At 36.8% G+C, this 22,676-nt stretch overlaps 1 protein-coding gene across 1 annotated transcript in view; it reads right to left on the bottom strand.

Moving 5' to 3' along the window:
• The window catches only part of LOC105730765 (transmembrane protein 131-like), a 94,974-nt gene extending 75,414 nt beyond the window's left edge, over positions 1-19,560 (bottom strand). Inside the window, exons 1-2 of the mRNA XM_064371915.1 lie at positions 19,522-19,560; positions 14,542-14,582 (exon numbers count right to left, since the gene is read on the bottom strand). Coding sequence (XP_064227985.1) covers positions 14,542-14,582; positions 19,522-19,560 — 80 coding nt within the window. The remainder of the gene's footprint in view (positions 1-14,541; positions 14,583-19,521) is intronic.
• Positions 19,561-22,676: the final 3,116 nt, after the last annotated feature.

Here is a 22,676-nt window from a genome sequence, read left to right on the forward strand (position 1 = left end):
TGGTGTACATTTAGGTGTCTTCTTTTGTAAATGTCTGTGCAAAGTTTTTTAATTGGGATATTTGTCTTACTATTCAGTTGTAAGGGTTCTCTGTTATGTGCTGCAAATATTTTTACCCTGGTCCTGACTTACCCTTTCCTTTTATAAATGTTGTCTTTTGAAGAGCAGAAGTTTTTAATTCTGATGAGGTCGAAATGATGATCATTTTTTCTTTTTTGAGATAGGGTCTCACTCTGTCGCCCAGGCTGGAGTGCATTAAGTGTTGCATCATGGGTCACTGCAGCCTTGACCTCCTGGGTTTAAGCCACCCTCTCGCCTCATCCTCCCAAGTAGCTGAGACTACAGGCACACACCACCACAATTAGCTAATTTTTTTTAATTAATATTTTTTGTAGATATAGGGTCTCACTATGTTCTCCAGGCTAGTTTCAAACTCCTAGCCTCAAGTGATCCTCTCATCTCAGCTTCCCAAAGTGTTAGGATTATAGGCATGAGCCACTGTGCCCGGCCTCATTTTTTCTTTTTTGGTATGTGTTTTTGGTGTCTTAAAATTTTGTCCAGGTTCCAAATATTTCTACGAAAAGATTGGTTTTATTCTAAAAGTTTTACACCTTTAACTTTTACATATGAGCCTATTTATTATTGTCCATTTTAAGTGAAATTTGGCGACAGTGTGAGTTAAAGATTAAAGTTCACTTTTTCTTTCTCTGTAAATATCCAGTAGGCCTAGTATCATTTGTTGAAAAAGACTACTCTTGTACCATTGAATTATTACAATATCTTCACAATCTTCAAGTCTATGAACACAGAATCTTTCTCAATCTATCTAGGAGTTCTTTAATTACTCTATTATATTACACTTCTCAGTGTACCGGTCTCAAAATTTTTTTGTTAAATTTATCCCAAAGTATGCAATGATTTATGCTATTGTAAATGACATTTTTCTACAACATTTCACTTTTGCACTTGTGAAAAAGAAATCAGTTACTTCTGATTATTGACTGTATCGCTTCTTGGTATATTCCTTAGGACTTTCTATGTGCATAATCACATGGTTTGTAGACAAAATCCTCTTCTTCCTTTCCAAACTAATGGCTCTTATTTCTGTTTCTTGCCTTAATGTAATGACTGCCATATCCAGTACAATGTTTAATGTAAGTGATGAAAGTGGACATCTTTGCCACTTTCCCGATCTTAGAAAGAAACCATTCAATCTTTTACCATTAATATCATGTTAACTGTTATTTCTCCATAGATGCTCTTTATCAGGTTAAAGACATTCTTTTTCTATTCCTAGTGTGCTAACATTTAATCATGAACAGATGCTGAATGTTGCCACAGGCTTTTTCTACATCTATTCAAATAATTACAAGGGTTTTTAAAATTTTGTTAAGAAAAATTATATTGTATTCAAGTATTAATCTTGCATTCCTACGATAAACTCCTTTTGGTCATGATGCATTATTCTTGTTAGATGTTTCTGGATTCGATTTGCTAATATTCTGTTGGAGATTTCTGAATATATGTTTGAAGAGGTGTAGCCTTTAGCTTTCTTGTAATGCCTGCAATAATCACCTCTTAAAAATGTGTGAGGAAGGACATTCTACTACTAGTATTTTTTCACTAGGTGTCTGATCAAATTTACCAGTTAAGTCATATGAGCCTGCAGTTTTCTTTATGGAAAGGTTTAAAACTGTGAATTCTATGTCTTTAACAGATATTTAAAAATTCATTTTCTAATTCTCTCTTGGTTAATTTTAATAATTTGTATCTTTCAAGTATTTAACCACTTCATCTAAATTGTTGCATTTTTGAGAATGAAGGGATTTCCTTTATTATTCTCTGAATATTTATAAGATCTGCAGTGATAGCCCCTACTTCATTACTGATTTTTTTGGTCTGTCTTATTTTCTTAACCAATCTAGCTAGATTCAAAGAATCAGTTTTTGTTTACATTGATGTTTTCTCCACTTTCTATTTAATTGATTTCTAGCATACCCTTTATTTTCTTCTACTTAAAGTTGATGCTCTATGTCTTAATCTAGCAATGTAAATTGTTCATTTTAAAATTTTTCTTCTATCTGATATAGCCTTTTAAAGCTATAAATGTCCATCTAAGTACTGCTTTGGCTAAATTCCAGAAAACTTGGTATGTTGTTCTATGAACTGAATTCTCCCCACCCCACCCTCTACTTCCCATATTCGTATGTTGAAACCCTAATCCCCACTATGACTATTATGAGGAGACAGGGTCTGTAAGCAGGTAATTAGGTTAAATGAGGTCATAACGGTGAGGGCCCTGATACAATGGGATTAGTGTCCTTACAAAAAGGACCACCAGAAAGCCCCCATGCACACATGTACACAAAGAGAACATGGGAATTACACAGCAGAATGGCTGTTCCCGACAAGCTAGGAAAATAGGTCTCAGTGCAAACTGACTATGCTGGCACCCTGATTTCAGACTTCCAGACTCCAGACTGTGAGAAAATAAATGTCTGTTGTTTAAGCCAACCAGTCTATGGTATTTTGTTATGACAGCCTAGCTCAAGCAGACTAAGATGTTATACTTTTGTTTTCAAAGCACTTTCTAATATCCCTTATGATTTCTTAACCCGTGAGTACTGAAAAGCTTCTAGTTTAGCTTCTAGTTATAAAATATCTGGATTTTCATTGTTACTGATTTCTAATTTAATTTTGCTATAATCAGAGAATATAATTTACATTATCTGCTCTTGGTGGATGTAGTATTTAACAAATACCTATTAGGTCACGTTACTTAATAGTGTTCTTCAAATCTACACCCTTACTGTTTTTCCATCTATTTTATCAGTTACTGACAGATGAATGTTGAAATCTTCAATAATCACTGTGGGTTTGTCACCTTAGTTTTATTTATTTTTTTTCTTCATGTATTTTAAAGCTCCAATATTAGAATTTGGGATTGTTTCATCTACCTGGGGGACTATCTCTTTCTTAACTGTAAAATGTCCTTCTTTATCTCTGATAATATTCCCTGTCCTAAAGTCTACTTTGTCTGAGAGTAACATAATCAACCTAGCATTTTTAGTGTTTACTTGTTTTCCCTATATCTTTTTACATTTAACCTACTTGCATACTTATGAAGAAGTGCATTTCTTCAAAATCAAGATTACTGATGAACAGGGAGAAGATACTTGCAAAATAGGATGAATAGCTCCAAAACATAAAGAACTCTTGGCCAGGTGCGGGGGCTCACGCCTGTAATCCTAGCACTTTGGGAGGCCAAGGTGGGTAGATTACCTAAGGTCGGAAGTCTGAGACCAGCCTGCCCAGCATGGAGAAACCCTGTCTCTAATAAAAAGTAAAAAATTAGCTGGGCATGGTGGTGCATGCCTGTAATCCCAGCTACTCAGGAGGCTGAGGCAGGAGAATCATTTGAACCCAGGAGGCAGAGGTTTTGGTGAGCCGATACCGTGCCACTGCACTCCAACCTGGGCAACAAGAGTGAAACTCCATCTCAAACAAACAAACAAACAAACAAACAAACAAACAAACAAAAAAACTTTTGGCTGGGCGTGGTGGCTCACGCCTGTAATCTCAGACCTTTAGGAGGCCGAGGTGGGGGAATCACGAGGTCAGGAGATCGAGACCATCCTGGCCAACAAGGTAAAACCCCGTCTCTACTAAAATACCAAAAATTAGCCAGGCGGGATGGCACGCACCTGTAGTCCCAGCTACTCGGGAGGCTGAGACAGGAGAACCTGGGAGGCAGAGATTGCAGTGAGCCAAGATTGCACCACTGTACTCCAGCCTGGTGACAGAGCAAGACTCTGTCTCAAGGAAAAAAAAAAAAAAAAAAAGAACTAACAGCACTATAGAAAAATGGGTAGAACAAACAAGAACAGACAACATCAAAAGACAAATATAAGCATAGCTCTTAAATACCAGGAAATGGTTAACCTTATTCATAATTAGAGAAAGACAAAGTAAAACTACACTGTGATAACATTTCTGACTTATCAGATCAACAAAAGTTAAAAATATAACACATTCTATTGGAAAGATGTGGGAAAACAGGCACTCTTCACTGATGAGGGAACACAAGGTGGCACAGACCTTGAAGGAGAATCTGGCAATACTTAATCAAATGATGGCAGCATTTACTATTGACTCACCAACCCCACTTCCAGGAATTTATACTAAACATAAACTTTTATCTATCCACTTCCGTATTTATTTGACAAGTAAAACTGTACATATTTATGACGTACAACATATTTTAAAATATGTACATGTTGTAGAATGGCTACATTGAGCTAATAAATGCATTATCTCACATAGTTATCACTTTATTTATTTATTTATTTATTTATTTATTTATTTATTTTATTTTTTATTTTTTTTTAAGACGGGGTTTCACCATGTTCGTCTTGAACTCCCGACCTCAGGTGATCTGCCCACCTTGGCCTCCAAAGTGCTTGGATTACAGGCGTGAGCCACCACGCCCGGCCTAGTTATCACTTTTTATGGTAAGAACACAAAATGTACTCTCTTAGCAATTTTCAACTATACAATACAGATGCACCTTGACTTATGGTAAGGTTACATCCCAATAAACCCATCATAAGTTGAAAATAATCACAAGTCAAAAATGTATTTAATATATCAACTTGCTTTTAAGGTAGCCTAGTCTCCCTTAAATATCCTCAGAACACTCACATTAGCCTACAGTTGGGCAAAGTTATCTGGTAACATGGTACAGGGTAGAGTATCAGTTGATTACTCTCTGGATTGTGTGGCTGACTGAAAGCTGCAAGAGAGTACTGTACAGCTAGCTCAGGAAAGATCAAAATTCAAAATCTGAAATACTGTTTCTACTGAACATATATTGTGCTTTGGTACCATCATTAAGTTGAAAAATGACTAAGTTGAACTTATACCTTCTAACTGAAAAATTTTTTTCTTTTCACTAACATCTTAAAATCTCCCTGTTTTCTACCCTCAACCTCAGTTAACCACCATTCTACTCTGCTTCTATATTCTCTACATAAGTGAGATCATGCAGTATTCATCTTTCTGTACTTGGCTTATCACATTTAACATAATGTCCTCCAAGTTCATCTATGTTGTCATAAACGACAGGATTTCCTTATTTTTGAAGGCTTAACGTATTCAACTATATTTGTGTGGAATACTATTAAGAATACACACACGTACCACATTTTCATTATCCATGTGTCCACTGATGAACACTTAGGTGGATTTCTCCCTATCTTGGCTATTGTGAATAATGCTTAAATGAATATTAAGAATGCAGATATCTCTTTGACATAATTATTTCATTTCTCTTGAATATATACCTAGTTATGAGATTGCTGGATCACATGGCAGTTATGTTTTTAACTTTTTTTTTAATTGTACTTTATGTTCTGGGTTATATGTGCAGATCATGCATGATTGTTGCATAGGTACACACATGGCAAGGTGGTTTGCTGCCTTCATCCTGCCATCACCCACATCTGGTTTCCCCTCCTTATCCCTCCCCATCCTCCGCACCTCCCCGATGTCCCGCCCCTAGCACCCTCGAAATGACCGCAGTATGTGATGCTTTCCTCCCTGTGTCCATGTGTCCTAATTGTTCAACATCCACCTATGAGTGATAACATGTGGTGTCTGGTTTTCTGTTCTTGTGTTCTTGTTCGCTGAGAATTATGGTTTCCAGGTTCATCCATGTCCCCATGAAGGACACAAACTCATTTTTTATGGCTGTGTCATATTCCATGGTGTACATGTGCCACATTTTCTTTATCCAATTCTATCATTGATGGACATTTGGGTTGGTTCCAGGTATTTGCTATTGTAAATAGTGCCACAATGAACATATGTGTGCATGTGTCTTTATAACAGAATGATTTATAATTCTTTGGGTATATACCCAATAATGGGATTGCTGGGTCAAATGGTATTTCTACTTTAGGTCCTTGAGGAATCGCCACACTGTCTCCCACAATGGTTGCACTAATTTGCACTCCCATCAACAGTGTAAATTCTCCACATCCTCTCCAGCATCTGTTGTCTCCAGATTTTTTAATGATCGCCATTCTAACTGGTGTGAGATGGTATCTCAATGTGGTTTTGATTTGCCTTTCTCTAATGACCAGTGATGATGAGCATTTTTTTCATACGTTTATTGGCCTCACAGATGTCTTCTTTTGTAAAGTGTCTATTCATATCCTTCACCCACTTTTGAATGGGTTTGTTTTTTTCTTGTAAATCTGTTTCAGTTCTTTGTAGATTCTGGATATTAACCCTTTGTCAGATGGGTAGATTGCAAAAATTTTTTCCCATTCTGTTTTTAACTTTTTTAAGGAACTGCCACACTGTTTTCCTTAATAGCTACGCTAACTTACATTCCCACCAACAGTGAACCAGGGTTCCCTTTTTTACATGTTCTTGGTCAATATTTGTTATCTTTTGTCTTTTTGATGACAGTCTTTCTAACAAGTGTGAGATGATGCTGCATCTTTGTTTTCATTTGCATTCCCCTGATGACTGGCAATGCTGAGAATTTTTTCATATAACCGTTAGTCATTTCTAAACATATACTTTCAACAATACAAATTACACCTACACTTAACTTTTGATTGACCAATTCAAGTTGTAGGAATTTACCCTGAATATAACCTTCAAAAATATGAAAATACATACACAAGATGTTATTCTTTGAAGCATTGCTTGCAATTGCGAAATACGAGAAACAAATGAAATAGTCATATACAGGACAGTGGGTAAAAAAAAATGATGACACAAAGTAAATTTCTTAAATGGGGATATTTAATTTTTGTGGCTTGTGCTGCTGAGATCTTAGCCATAAAATCTTTGCCTAGACCAATGTCCTGGAACATTTCCTCTGTTTTCTTCAAGTACTTTTATAGTTTCAGTCTTATAATTATGTCTTCAATCCATTTTGAGTTGATTTTTGTATATGGTGAGAGAGAGGAGTTGACCCAGCAATTCCACTATCAGGTATTTATGCAAAATAAAATAAATCAGTATTTCAAAGATATACCTGCAATCCCATGTTTACTGTAGCACTAGTCACAATAGCAAAATATGAAGTCAACCTAACTATTCATCAATGGATAAACAAAGAAAATTGGTATATATAAATGCAATGGAGTATTATTCAGTCATAAAAAAGAATAAAATCCTGTTATTTTCAGCAACATGGATAGAACTGGAGGTTAAGTGAAATAAGCAAGGCACTGAAAAACAAATATTGCATGTTCTCACTTATAAAAGGGAGCTAAAAAAGTCGATTTCATGAAGGTAAAGAGTAGAATGACAGTCACCAGAGGCTGGGAAGTTCTTGTTTTTTGGTGTGAGGGGAGAGGATGAAGAGAAGCAGGCTAATGGGTTTAAGCATACAGTTATTAATAGAAGGAATAAGCCCTAGTGTTCAACAGCAGGGCAGAGTGACTATAGTTAGCAAACATATGTTGTATATTTCAAAGCCACTAGAAGAGAAGACTGGAAATATTCCTAATGCAAAGAAATGATAAATGTTCAAGGCGATGGATATCTAAACACCTGATTTGATCACTACACAGTTTATGCATGTATCAAACTATCACATGTATCCCATCAATATGTACAATTATGCAATCATAAAAAAATTTTAAAAGTGGAGTAAAAATCCTAAATGGAATACAGATAGAAACAAATGAACCAAACTTAATTTCAAATGTACAATGCCGATGGAAGTTGGAGGGTGGGAGAAGGATAAAGATGAAGAACATTATAACCCATGTAAATTTAGAATACAGTATTTTGACAATATACAGTCAGACTAAAGAAAAACAAACTCTAAAACAGACATGGTACTCAATTTTTATGGCAGTATCAGTTAACAACATTGAAACTGATTTATCTGTATTCTAGGACTGAACATATCAGTACACTTACTGTAGATAAATAACTGGAGCCAGATTTCTCATTGTTGGAGAATGGACAGAAACAGAATAGACTGGTTTTGTATCAAAACTGGAGGCATCAGTAACTGATGGTTTTTAATATACACAGATACAGGAATATGTCTGTGTATACTGTACATATTTTTACATGTAAACATAAACATTTTCTTCCTAACTCTTTTACTAAGAAAGCCTAGAGACAATGACACCTCACTAGTAATGACACCACTTGTAATGATTAATACTGAGTGTCATCTTGATTGGATCAAAGGATATGACACAAAGTATTAATCCTGAGTGTATCTGTGTGGGTATTGCCAAAAGAGATTAACATCTGAGTCAGTGGGTTGGGGAAGGCAGATCCACCCTTAATCTAGTGGGCACAATCTAATCGGCTTCCAGCAAATATAACGGAGGCAGAAAAACATGAAGAGAGAGAGACGGGCCTAGCCTCCAAGACTACATCTTTCTCCCCAAGCTAGTTGCTTCTCACCCTCCAAGTTCTTCAGTTTTGGGACTCAGACTGGCTCTCCTTGCTCCTCACCTTGCAGATAGCCTACTGTGGGACCTTGTGATCATGTAAATTAATACTTAATAAACTCCCCTTTATATATGTATAAGTACATATGTGTGTGTATATATATACATATAGGTATATATACATTTATATATGTGTATACACACATATTATATACGTATATATAAGTGTATATATAATATATATACATATATGTATATATATATTATATATACACATATATATAATACATATGTGTATATATAATATATATAATATATATAATGCATATATGTATATATAATATATATGTATATACATGTGTATATATAATATGTATATATAATATATAATATATATAATATATAATACATATGTGTATATATAAGTATTTTATATATATACATAAACTCCCCTTTATATATGTGTGTGTCTGTGTGTGTGCGTGTGTGTCTATCTCCTATTAGTTCTGTCCCTCTAAGAGAACCCTAATACAACACAGTAGCAGTGAGTACACATGGCACATAAAGATTAATTTCTAAATGTTATCTTCCACCAAAATGAAGCAGGAGTCTTTCAAGAAATAGGTTGTTCCAGGGCTGTGGCAGGAAAATTACAAAACAAGCCTGGAATATCTTAATGTGTCAGAAAATAAGAAGTGCTCAATGATTGTTGGGGACACGTAAATGAAACAGAATAGACCTAAGCCTGTGTAATATTTTTTATGACAATGCAAATGACAGTGAAATACCTGGATAAAAATGAACTCTGACCTCAATCTTAACTTCCAACAGAATGTCAACTAAGAAACATAGAAAGTGTGATAGAATTTTTAAAAAACTCAGCAGTGTAATAACTGTTCAGGCAAGAATCATCAATAGATTCTAAAACTAGTCAGAGTTTGATGCAAAACACAATACTTACATAGTCTCAAAGTACTTTTCTGCAAGACATTATGAATTATAAGAGACAAATGGAACAGATAGACATCAAGTGCTTCCTGACAGAATGCACTGGGAAAGAGACAAACTTCAGTAATATTCCTGCCAAAAAAGCAAATTCTGAATCAAATAATGAGTAAATATTAGAAAACTCCAACTGGTTATTTATTTACTTATTTATCTGAGATGGAGTCTTGCTCTGTTACCCACGCTGGAGTACAATGGCGGGATCTTGGCTCACTGCAACCTACGCCCCCAAGGTTCAAACGATTCTCCTGTCTCAGCCTCCAGAGAAGCTGGGATTACAGGGGCATGCCACCATGCCCGGATAATTTTTTGTAATTTAGTAGAGATGGGGTTTCACCGTGTTGCCCAGACTGGTCTCGAATTTCTGAGCTCAGGCAATCCACCCACTTCAGCCTCCCAAAGTGCTAGGATTACAGGTGTGAGCCACTGCATCTCACCCCAGCTGGGTTATTCTATAAAATAAATGGCATCTACTCTTCAAAACTGTGAAAGTTCTAAGAAGTAAGAAAGACAAGTCAATTGTTCTACATTAGAGACTAAAGAGATGTGAAAATGAAATATGAGGGTTAGAACTCTGGACCCAAAATTTCTTTTCTTTTTAAAATAAAAGACGTTAAAGGGACAATTTACAAAATTCCATTGAGGCGTCTTGATTAAATAGCAGTATGAGACAGTCTTTATTTCCTGAGTTTGATGAGTATATGATGATCTCTAAAACAATGTTCATGTTTATAAGAAATATACACTGAAATATTTAGGGGTAAAAAAGCATCATGTCTGCAAATGATTTTCAAATGCTTCAAAAAAATTACAAATATATGTACAGGTATGTATAAAAAGGTAGCTATGGGGAGGGAAGGAAAAGGAGGGAGTTAGAAAAGCAAGATTAGGAATAATAAAGCAAACATGGAAAAACATTAACAAATGGGCAATCTGGGTCAGGAGGACATAAGAATTACTTGTACTTTTTTCCATCTTTTCTCTAAACTAAAATTATTTCAAAACAAAAGGTAAAATATTAAATGCAAAGTTAAAAATAAAGTATACTTCTTGTAGATAGAATATGCTTGGGTCTTGCTTTTTAAATATAATCTGAAAATTGGTGTTGAAATTATTAATTTATCATAGTTTTTGATATGTTTGGGTTTAAGTCTACCATATTGCCATTTGTTTTCTATTTTTCCCATTTGCTTTTTATTACTCTTGTTCTATTTCTGCCTTGTTTTAGATCAACTGAGTATTCATATAGTATTTCATTTTATCTCCATGACAAGTTTATTGGTTTTAATGTTTCCTGTGGGGTTTATTTCAAATTACCACAGTTTAACTTCAAATAATATTGTATTACTTTACATATCATGTAAAAACCTTACAACTCAATTCTTCCATACAACCTTCTCGTCCTTTGTGCTGTTATCCCACAGGTAATATATACATACATGTTATAAACAATCATTTTTGTTTTAAAAAGTCGATTATCTTTTTCTTAATCAGAAAACTTTTTTATATTTTTCCACATTTTTTTGCCTTTTCGGTAGTCTTTATTCTTCATAGGATTTGTGTTTTCACCTGAAACGGTTAACTACCTTTAGCCTTTAACATTTCTTAAACTGCCAGGCTACTTAGCCACACATTTTCTTAGTTTTGTCTGAAAATGTCTTAATTCTTTTGAAGGATATTCCTGCTGGATACAGTGATTCAGATTAGCAGTTTTTCCTTCTGGTACCTTAAAAATGTCATTTCATTGGTTTGGGGGTTGCATTTGTCTTTGCTGAACAACCAACAGTCATTCTTATCTTTGTAAGAATATATTTAGTTTTCTTCCCTGGCTGTTTCTCTATTTATGACTGATTTTCAACAACTTGAATATTATCTGGCTTGGTGTGACTTCCTGTGTTACTCTTGCCTCAGGTTTATTAAAGTTCTTCGACAGCAACTCCCTCTCCAAATTCCTGGGAACTCAACTGCACATGTGTTAGACTGCTTGCTACTGCTGTACCAGAAGTCACCAAGGGTTTACTTGTTTTCTAATCATTTTTCTCCCTGTGCTTCAGTTTAAATTACTGCTGTCACTGCCTTCAAACTCATTAAGCTTTTCTTTTGCAATGTCTAGGTTGTTCTTAAGCCTATCCAGTGAAATGCTCATTTCAGAAACAGTATTTTTCAACTCTAGAGGCTTTTTTCTTTTTTATATTGTCCATTTTCCCTCACTGCATTCATGTCTTCCTTTAAATTGCTGAACACATAAAATTGATGCATCAAATTCTTTGTAGGGAGACAGGCATTACTTGGCTGCTACCAGCCCTCCTCAAGATAAGCCTTTGTAGCACAGAGCCTATAGAAAATGTGATCTGCCAATGTTCTCTGGCTGTTAAACACATCCAAATAGCTCTGGAGGATATCGGAGACACCACTTCTAATGAGGTTATAAAGCATGTATGTTGATGAAATGACAAAATGCAATCGACTCTAAAAGAAAGCAGTGCTTTTGAAGAGGGTGTTATAATCAGATGCTGTAAGCCTCTCAGGGTTTAGTTGTAGGGGGGTATCAAGGTACCTAAGGTACATGTAAGTGGTCCATATGGTTATCAGTCTTTCATCATCAGCGAAACAATTTGCCAGGCCCAAGTCTGTAAGACCTTTATCTTAGACTTCTGAGCCTCTAGAACAGTGAGAAATAAATGTCTGTTGTTTAAGCCACCCAGTCTATGGTATTTTAGCATCCTGGGCTCACTAAGACATATGTTTTAGTGCTTAACCCAGTCCCATACTCAATTTGCAAACTTTACCCAATTCATGATCCTGGTCACACACACACACAAAATGTAAATTGTGATAGTTATAAATTGTGTCTACAAATCTTCAAATATTCTTGCCATCAGGGGAGCTCTTTCTCCCTACTCTTACCTTGAATCTAGGCCAACCTAAGTGACTGCCTGACTAATAGCATATGGCACAAGTAATATTATGAGCTCTAAGGTAGATTAAGGTGATACAGCTTTCACTAGTTCCCTTTGGGACATTCACTCTTGGAGTCCAGCCATCATAACTAGGAGGAAGCCCAAAGTAGCCCATGTGAAGACCACACAAAAAGGCCTACATATAAGCATTCTAGGTGAGAGCCCAGCTGAGGTCTCAGCTAGCAAACTAGCATCAACATGTAATGAACATCCCTCCAGCTCCCAGCCATCAAGTCATTTCCAGCTCTGAAATCTCCCCAGCTGAGGCCTCAGACCACAGAGCAAGACAAGCTGTCTTTGCTGTCCCCTGCCTGAATTTCTAACAGAGTTTGAGAGCATCATAAAATGGTTATTTTATATCACTAAGTTTTAGACATAATAGATAAGTAGAAATGAGGTGAGAATATAATTATGTACTGATGTAAATTCTTCATTATACTAGGAAAATACTTAAAAGCCGAGATCTTGATCACTAATGAACATTCTCATCTTCATAAATGTAGTGCAGCCTAGTTCCACAGCTAATTTCCTAATTGCTGGAATAAAGGATCAAGGAAGAAGCACAAGATAACATGTGTGCTTTTCTCACCATTGTTTTGGCTCTCGATGTGTTAGAGAGTTCTAGAGTTCTTAAATGGTCCAGCCAAGGAGAAATCAGGCTAGACATGCAGTGGTTTGGAGACAACCCACGTCAGTGTTAAATATTTGGGCAGGGTTCACAGATAGGGCAGGTCCCACTAGGGCATGTAACATTAGGGAGAATGACAGAACAATGGGGAAGAAGGGCCATGTTACTGCAGAGATGACAGAGTGAAAAGAGAAAAAATAGTGAATACTGAAGAATTTTCATTATTTATGAGGTAAAAAGTTTTAATTGTCCTACTTACAATCTGAATACTGTGTATTTCTCTCTCAAAACAAAATTCTTTGTTGATGCAGTCTACATTTCGCTAGCCTGAAGACGTTCATAGATGTACTTTAAGCATCAAGGCCTAGGAAGAACAAATGCTTCCCTGTTCCTGCTAAATCAGAACGGAAGCTGCAGTGATGACAGCAAGGCAGGGGCATCTTCCGTTGCCATAGACACTTTGGTAGCTAAGGGTCTGATTTCAGTGGATATTTACATTTTTAAAGATAAATTTGCTTTGCTGTCATTTAAGGAATAAACATATTGATAGAAAAAGTACTTCTACAAACACATACTGTAAAATAACTGGGTTCTTAAATCCATGATGTGGGCACCTTACCTGAAAACCCTATTTACACCACTGCCAGCCTTCCAACTGTTACTAAAGGGCACTCACTAGAACAGCTACTGAGGCCTGACCAGTTGTTTCTGGCAAACAGAAAGAGCAACTATACCACTATGCTGAACCTTCTAAGTTAACTTCCTTTACATTTATGGTCCCCCAGGGAACAATCATTAAGGGCTGGGGGTGAACACAAAATAGCTGCTGGAGGGACTGTTTCATCCAACTCAAAAAAGCCCTCACTCACCTTTAGTTACTAGAACAGGCTTTCAGGGGATATGGAAAGAGAATCAGCACAGTATCTTCAATTGATACTGTCTCTTTACAGATGTGAGAAAGTACTGAAAGACCAAAGAATTTAAGTGTGAGGAGGCAGAAAAAGTGTCTCCAAATTCACATGCATGTACCTATTTTCCTTAAAACCTGAGGTAAAACAACCCCCCTGTTATCATAGGGAAGCTGTGTTTAAAAGGGGTCTCTCCGAGTCACAAGACCAGGTTTCACCGGTCTGAGATCCTCCTCTGGGGGCCTGACAGCAGACCCCTGGTAATTAAGGGCAGCAATGGTCAGTCCATTAAAAGCAGGGATAGCCACAAGAGAAGCCACTAAGGAGTTTACAGCTTATCCTCTCACAAAGAAAGGGGAGTTTCAGCTCTGAGTAACAGCTCTTCATACGGAGCAGTGGAAGCATACTACACAACTGCATGACATGCACATTCAAACTTAAACTTGGTTTCCCACAAACAATACTTAGAAGTAATCATATAATGTGATTTACAATTTGCTATTCCTTCTTCACCAAAAACAGCTAGCGGAAAGAGGAGTGGAGAACCACAGGAATCCCCCAGAAGGAACTGAAAGTATGTTAGTTATCTGACTAAATATACTTACCTTTTCTGCTGATAGGAACTGAGTCCAAGTGTTGTCTCCGTCTGTAAAAGGAAGAAAATAATGATTTAAAAACTGAAGCCAAATATTTATACTACAGACACACAGAATATCCAAAATATTCTATTTTAGTTTCAACATTCATTTTATACCTGCTTGGATTTTCAGGTTAAACCTGGTCTCCAAATCACATACAATGACGATCAAATTGTAAACACACATGAAGTAACAGAAAGTAATGTGATGGATTTTTAAAAGTATGCCAAACTGACACATCCTGAGAACAGTCCCTATGACAATCACTTCGTGAGGCTGCTGTGCCTTAGACTGTTCACCTCTTGCTAACTGCATGCCAGTGCTGGTGGTAACAAGTCCTACTATCATGGAACTCAAGGTACAGTGGGTGGTGTGTGTGAGGGAGAGATAGCTATTAAAAAATACATATTTATATAATGAAATAGGATTATCAAAATATTGGAAAGGTGCTGTGAACAGGAATAAACAGTTGCCATACTTAAATACATCATGAGGGAAGGCCTGTCTGAAGAGATAATATTTATATAAAAACCTGAAGGACTAAAAAAAACAGTGTGGCAGCGGGATGGGTGGTGGCAGAGGAAAATAGCACATGCGAAGGCCCTCATAGAGGGCAGAGATTGGTATGCTCAAGAAACAGATGGCAGGTCTATCTGCTGGAGCTGGGAGAGGAGAAAATGGGGCCGGAGGGTTAGGCAGAGGCCAGATAATGCTGTGCCTTGTTAAGAAGCCATGGCAAGAAGTTTGGATTATGTTGTACTCTAAATGCAATACAAGGGGTCTGAAGGAGCAAGAAAGAGAGAAAGAGACAGACATGGTCTGCTTTAGGTTTTAAAGATAAGGAAGACAAGAAAAAGTAGGAAGTTGGAGGCAACAGCTGTATTCAGGTGAAGGAAAGAAAGTTCTTACTGATGTACCAGAAAAGGCCAACACTATAATGAATACCATCAGTGAAGTTACCGCAAAAGGTTATCTGCTACATCAAAAGGAGAAAAAACAGAAGTGTGGCCTTATTTTTTCCCAAGAATATATATTATTTTGAAATGGTATTTTGGAGACTGTTTATGCAGAAGATGTGGCAGGTGTAGAAAACTGTCTTAATTATTTGAAGGTGCATACTAGGTAAAGTGTAAGGGTGTCTGTAATTTTCTTTGAAATGTCTCAGCAAAATAATGTGTGTGTGTGTGTGTGTGTGTGTGTGTGTGTGTGTGTGTATAAAGCAAACACCGCAAAATGGTAATAACTGTTGGATCTGAATGGTAGATGAGTTGGTATTGGTTGAGCTCTTCTATTTTCTGTACTTAAAGAAAAATTTCTTTAACTTTTTATTATGAAAATTACATATATTCACCATGCAATGGAGAAAATATTTGCAAATCAAATATCTGATGAGATTAAAATCTAGACTATATCAAGAACTCCTAAAACTCAATAACAGAAAAACAACCAAATTAAAAGGTGGGCAAAGGACTCAAATATTTCTCCAAAGAAAATACACAAATGGCCAGTAGGCACTTAAAAAGACGCTCAACATCACTAACCATTAGGGAAATGCAAATCAAAACCACAGTGATACCACTTCATACCCATTTGGATGACTACTATTTAAAATTTTTAAAAGAAAACTCTTGTGCATCGTTGATGTGAATGTTAAAATGGCGTAGCCACTATGGAAAACAGTATTGTGGTTCCTCAAAAAAACACAGAATTACCATATGAGCCAGCAATCCCACTTCTGTGTATATACCCAAAAGAACTCAAAACAGGGGCTCAAAAAGATACAGTATGAACCCAGATTCACAGCAGTATTATTCACAACAGTTAAGGGGTAGAAGCAATCCAAATACCCATCGACAGGTGAACAAATAAAACATGATTTATACATACAATGAAATATGATCCAGCCTTAAAAAGGAAGGAAAATCTGACACATGCTACAACAATGGGTGAACCTTCAAGACTAAGTCTACATTTATGCTAATGAAATAAGCCAGTCAATTAAAAGACAAATACTGTATGATTCCACTTATGAGGTATCTAGAGTCATTAAGTTCATAGAGGTAGAAAGTAGAATGGTGGCTACCAGGGGATAAGGGGAGGGAAGAATGGGGAGTTATTGTTTAGGTTTTAGTTTGGGAAAATAAAAAAATTTCTGGAGCTGGAAGATGGTGATGGTTGCACAACAATGTGAATGTATGTAATGTCACTGAATTGTACATTGGTTAAAAATGGTTAAAATGGGCCAGGTGTGGTGGCTCATGCCTGTTAACCCAGCACTTTGGGAGGCTGAGGTGGGCAGATTACCTGAGGTCAAGAGTTTGAGACCAGTCTAACCAACATGGTGAAACCTAGTCTCTGCTAAAAATAAATAAATAAATAAATAAAAATATATATATATATATAAATAAATAAATAAATAAATAAATAAATAAATTAGCCAGGAGTGGTGGTGGGCGCTGGTAATCCCAGCTACTCAGGAGATTGAGACAGGAGAATTGCTTGAAGCTGGGAGGCGGAAGTTGCAGTGAGCTGAGATTGCGTCACTGCACTCCAGCCTGGGCGACAGAATGAGACTCCATCTCAAAAAAGAAAAAAAAAGTTAAAATGGTAATTTTTATGTTACGTCTATTATGCGACAATAAAAAACAGCAACAGTAATCAAGACAGTGTGGAACTAACATAAAGATTGATCAGTGGAATTGAAAAAAGTCTAGAAACAGAGCATATGTATAAAGTTATTTGGTTTTCAACAAAGGGATCAATGAATTAAGTGGAAAAATATACATCTTTTCTACAAATACTGAAACAACCAGATACTATGGTTTCAAAATGTCCCTGCAAAGTTCATGTGTTGGAAACTTAATCCCTCTGCCTTCAGGAATGGATTAATGTCAACTCTGCCCTCATGAACAGATTAGTCCATTAATTATTATTAATTACCTTTTAATCTATTAATATTGCTATGGTGGGAGTGATTTTGTTTAAAAGTAAGGTCTCTCTGGCTCTTTTGCTCTTGCCCTCTAGTCACGTGATGCCCTTCGCCACGTTATAACACACTGAGAAGACCCTCACCAGATGCCAGCACCATACTCTTAGACTTCCCAGCCTCCAAAACTGTGAGCTAACTAAACATTGTTTCTTTATACATTACCCAACCTGTGGTATTGTTATAGCAACAGAAGACAGACTAGGACACCAAACAAACCTATGTCATAAAAGGAAAATGCTCTTTTATCCTTACTTTACACCATGTACTCAAAATAATTTCAGATAAATCACAGTTCTATGCATAAAACCTACATTATAGAGCATCAACAAGAAAACACAGGAGACTATATTTGCAACCTTGGAACAGAAAAGATTTCTTCAACAAAAAAATCACTATCAATAGAAGAAAAACTGATAGACTAAAGTTAAAATTAAAAACATAAACTCATCAAAAGATTACATAATGAAAATGAAAAGGCAAATCAAATACTGAGAAAATATTTGTAAATCATGTATCTGATGAAGGACTTATATCTTGAATAGATGAAGAACTCATGAAACTGAGTAAGAAAAGGACCTAATATTTTCAAGTGGGGAATTATACAAATGTTAACTCCATACATGAAAAGATGCTCAGTATCAATTTTTAAGAAAAAGCAAATAAAAACTGTAATGAGATACTACACACATATTTTAATGTCCAAAATTAAAAAGAATGCCCATGCAAAGTGTGGTGAGAATGTGCAGCAACTGAACTCGCACATGTTGCTGGTAGGAATGTAAAATAGACCAACCACTTTAGAAAAAGCTTGGGGATTTCTTCTATTATTATTATACTTTTAAGTTCTGGGCTACATGTGCAGAACAGGCAGGTTTGTTACATAGGTATACACATGCCATGGTGGTTTGCTGCACTCATCAACCCATCATCTACATTAGGTATTTTTCCTAATGCTATCCTTCCCCTAGCCCCCAACCCCCAACAGGCCCCAGTGTGTGATGTTACCCTCACTGTGTCCATGTGTTCTCATTGTTAAGCTCCCACTTATGAGTGAGAACATGAGGTGTTTGGTTTTCTGTTCTGTGTTAGTTTGCTGAGAATAATGGTTTCCAGCTTCGTCCATGTCCCTGCAAAGGACATGAACTCATTCTTTCTTATGGCTGCATAATATTCCATGGTGCATATGTGCCATATTTTCTTCATTCAGTCTATCACTGATGGGCATCTGGGTTGGTTCCAAGTCTTTGCTATTGTGAATAGTGCTGCAATAAACCTATGTGTGCATATGTCTGTAGGGGGGAGATCCTCTAAGTGCCGAAACGGAAGCCAACAGCCTCAGTTTATTTCCATATAAATAATGAAGAAGAAAGTAACTAGAAATATAACTGTAGTAGTTATTAGTTATTCATAGGTAATCTTAGTTATTCATAAGTGATCTTAATTCTTTTACTAATGCCTCTCAGGTCAGAAGTGTGAATCTGGGTCAACATTATGAAATGAATGACCCTAAGGCAAGATGCTTTAAGCCCTCTGTCGTGCCTGCATAAGGGCTGCTAGAGGGCACCTTGGCTGAGTGGCAGTGGCAGCACCAACGCCTGGGAAAGAGCCCACTGTCTAGCCAGCTAGGGAAGGAGACGTCCAAAATAGCTGAGATGTTTCCGACCTCGGAGGATTTAGGAGAAAACTCTGCTTCTCCAGGCTCTTGCAGTAGGCCTGACGCTGTCAGGTAGGCTGGTAGACATCCGGGGGCTTAATTGCCTCTATGTGATGCTGTGCTTCAGTGGTCACGTTCCATGTCAACCTCAAGATCTGCTCCTGTGCCTGGTTCCTTTTTTCTTGTAAGAATTAATCAGTAAAAGTAATGTAGATCCTAATGTCTTTGTGACGAGTATGGAAAAAGTGCTGACACATTATGCCCCTTACCTCATCTTGGCTACAGAAAATTCCTGAGCCCTTACCTGCATGACACGTGATGTACTTGGGCCTATCCCTGCCATACTCTCTTTTACCCTGCCCCCAGTTGTGGACCACCAAAGCCACGCCCTACTTACGCCCTACCTTCCCTGCCCCCAGCTTTTGTACTCAATAAAAGTCAGAGTGTGCGGACACTCAAGCCCACTGCTGGTCTCTGCAATTTGGTTAGCAGTGGACCCCTGGGCCCAAACTCTTTTCTCCATCTCCGTTTCTTGTGTCTTTTACTTCTACAATTTCTTGTCTCTGCATCAGCAGGGAGGGGCTCACAGAACCCTGTAGGGCTGGACACTACATGTGTCTTTATAGTAGAATGATTTATAATCCTTTGGGTACATAACCAGTAATGGGATTGCTGGGTCAAATGCTATTTCTGGTTCTATACCCTTGAGGAATCACCACACTGTCTTCCACAATGGTTGAACTAATTTACACTCCCATCAACAGTGTAAAAGCGTTCCTATTTCTCTACATCCTCTCTAGCATCTGTTGTTTCCTTTTTTTAAAATTGCATTTTAGGTTTTGGGGTACATGTGAAGAACATGCAAGACTGTTGCATAGGTACACACATGGCAGTGTGATTTGCTGCCTTCCTCCCCTTCACCTATATCTGGCATTTCTCCCCATGCTATCTCTCCCTAACTCCCCACCCCCCCATCCCTCCCCTAGTTCCCCGCAACAGACCCCAGTGTGTGATGCTCCCCTCCCTGTGTCCATGTGTTCTCATTGTTCAACACTCGCCTATGAGTGAGAACATGTGGTGTTTGATTTTCTGTTCTTGTGTCAGTTTGCTGAGAATGATGGTTTCCAGGTTCATCCATGTCCCTACAAAGGACACGAACTCATCGTTTTTTTATGGCTGCATAGCATTCCAGGTGTATATGTGCCACATTTTCCCTGTCCAGTCTATCATCGATGGGCATTTGGTTTGGTTCCAAGTCTTCTCCCTGACTTTTTAATGACTGCCATTCTAACTGGCATGAGATGGTATCTCACTGTGGTTTTGATTTGCATTTCTCTAATGACCAGTGATGATGATTTTTTTTTCATGTATTTGTTGGCTGCATACATGTCTTCTTTTGAAAAATATCTGTTCATATCCTTTGCTTACTTTTTGATGACTTTCTTTTTCTTGTAAATTTGTTTAAGGTCCTTGTAGATTCTGGATATTAGCCCTTTGTCAGATGGATAGATTGCAAAACTTTTCTCCCATTCTGTAGGTTGCCTGTTCACTCTAATGATAGCTTTTTTTTGCTGTGCAGAAGCCCTTGAGTTCAATTAGATCCCATTTGTCAATTCTGGCTTTTGTTGCCATTGCTTTTGATGTTTTAGTCATGAAGTCTTTGCCCATGCCTATGTCCTGAATGGTACTGCCTAGGTTTTCTTCTAGGGTTTTTACAGTGTTAGGTCTTACATTTAAGTCTTTAATCCACCTTGAGTTAATTTTTTGTATAAGGTGTAAGCATGGGGTCCAGTTTCAGTTTTCTGCATATGGCTAGCCAGTTTTCCCAGCACCATTTATTAAATACGGATTCCTTTCCCCATTGCTTGTTTTTTGCAGGTTTGTCAAAGATCAGATGCTGTAGATGTGTGGCATTATTTCTGAGGCTTCTGTTCTGTTCCATTGGTCTATATATCTGTTTCGGTATCAGTATCATGCTGTTTTGGTTACTGTTGCCTTGTAGTATAGTTTGAAGGCAATTTCTTAAACATACACCTACCATATGACAAATCACTCCACTCCTAGATATCTGCCCAAGAGAAACAAAAGCATTTGTCCATACACTGACTTGTACATAAATGTTCGTAGCAGCTTTGTTACAGCTCAATACTGGAACAGCCCAAATTTCCACTAGCCCAAACTTCCATGTATCCAAGTGAATAAAACACATGAGTTGTGTTATATTCATATAATGGAACACTACTCAGCAATAAAAATAAGCTATTGATACACAAAATGACACCGATTAATCTCAAAATAATTATGCTGAGTGGAAGAACCCAGACCCTCAAAAAAGTACATTCTGTATGATTCCATTTATATAAAGTGTTTTAAAATATAAACTACCTGATAGTGACAGAAAGCAGACCAGTGGTTGCCTAAAGATGAGGAGGGTAAAGGGATTCCACCAAGGGGCACAAGTAGACTTTTGAGGGTGATAGGTATGTCCATTATCGTGATTGTAGTAATAATTTCACTGGTACATAAATATGCCAAACTTTTCAAATTATGTAATTTAAACACATGCAGTTTATTGTGTGTCATTTATACATCAGTAATGGTTGTGACAGAATTCTAGAGCATGAGAAGCTGTGGTCTCACACGAAGTCTACAGAAAAGGAACTGAGGAAGTCTATCACTCCTGTGCACTTTCTTCAAGGGAAATAAATTACCATGAAGACAGACTCTGACCACTGAAATTACTCATATAAAGACTCACAAATGAGGAGCCTGTCTTGTGAAAAATAAGCAGATACTCGATGCAAAGGAACTGTGGAAATAAGGTTAGAAAAGCAGAAAATAAATGTTGTTTTGGAAGTATAAGCCACAAAAGAAAACAATAACCACTTAACTGTAATAAGAATAAATATCTCAGAACATGCCAAGACAACCTTAAATGTTGAGAAAATAAGGAAGATCACAATAGACACTATTTTGTTTCTGAAGTAATTTGAGAAATAAAGGCTTAAACATATTTTACAAGTGTATCTGAAAATTGAGCCCCTATATCAAGAGATTAAAAACAAAACAAAAACTAATATTAATGCATAAAAAGTGAATGAAAAACATTAAACACATCTACAGTGAGAATAAGATAAACTCAACTGTTTAAATAAAAGACAATAAGATTGCATCAAACAACTGAAACCCAACTATAACGACTTCATACAAAATGCAGAAATGTCAAAAATGCAGAAATGTCAAAGGTCAAAGAATAAGCAAAAATAAACACTGAATAAGGATAAAAACGAGCAAATAACGGTTACAATATTAATAACTTCACAATATAAAGATATGATACGTAAAAATTGTTGTAAATCAACAGTGAAAAGGAAAAAAGGAAATGGGAAAACCAATGTTGTGACTGAAACGTAAGCAAAGGGCAAGAAGACAATTCACTAAAGAAAAATAAATGGCCAA

The sequence above is a fragment of the Aotus nancymaae genome, unplaced genomic scaffold (genome assembly GCF_030222135.1).
Source record: "Aotus nancymaae isolate 86718 unplaced genomic scaffold, 86718_ANA_hifiasm-v0.15.2.pri h1tg000221l, whole genome shotgun sequence".
In the NCBI taxonomy this organism is placed as follows: Eukaryota; Metazoa; Chordata; class Mammalia; order Primates; family Aotidae; genus Aotus; species Aotus nancymaae.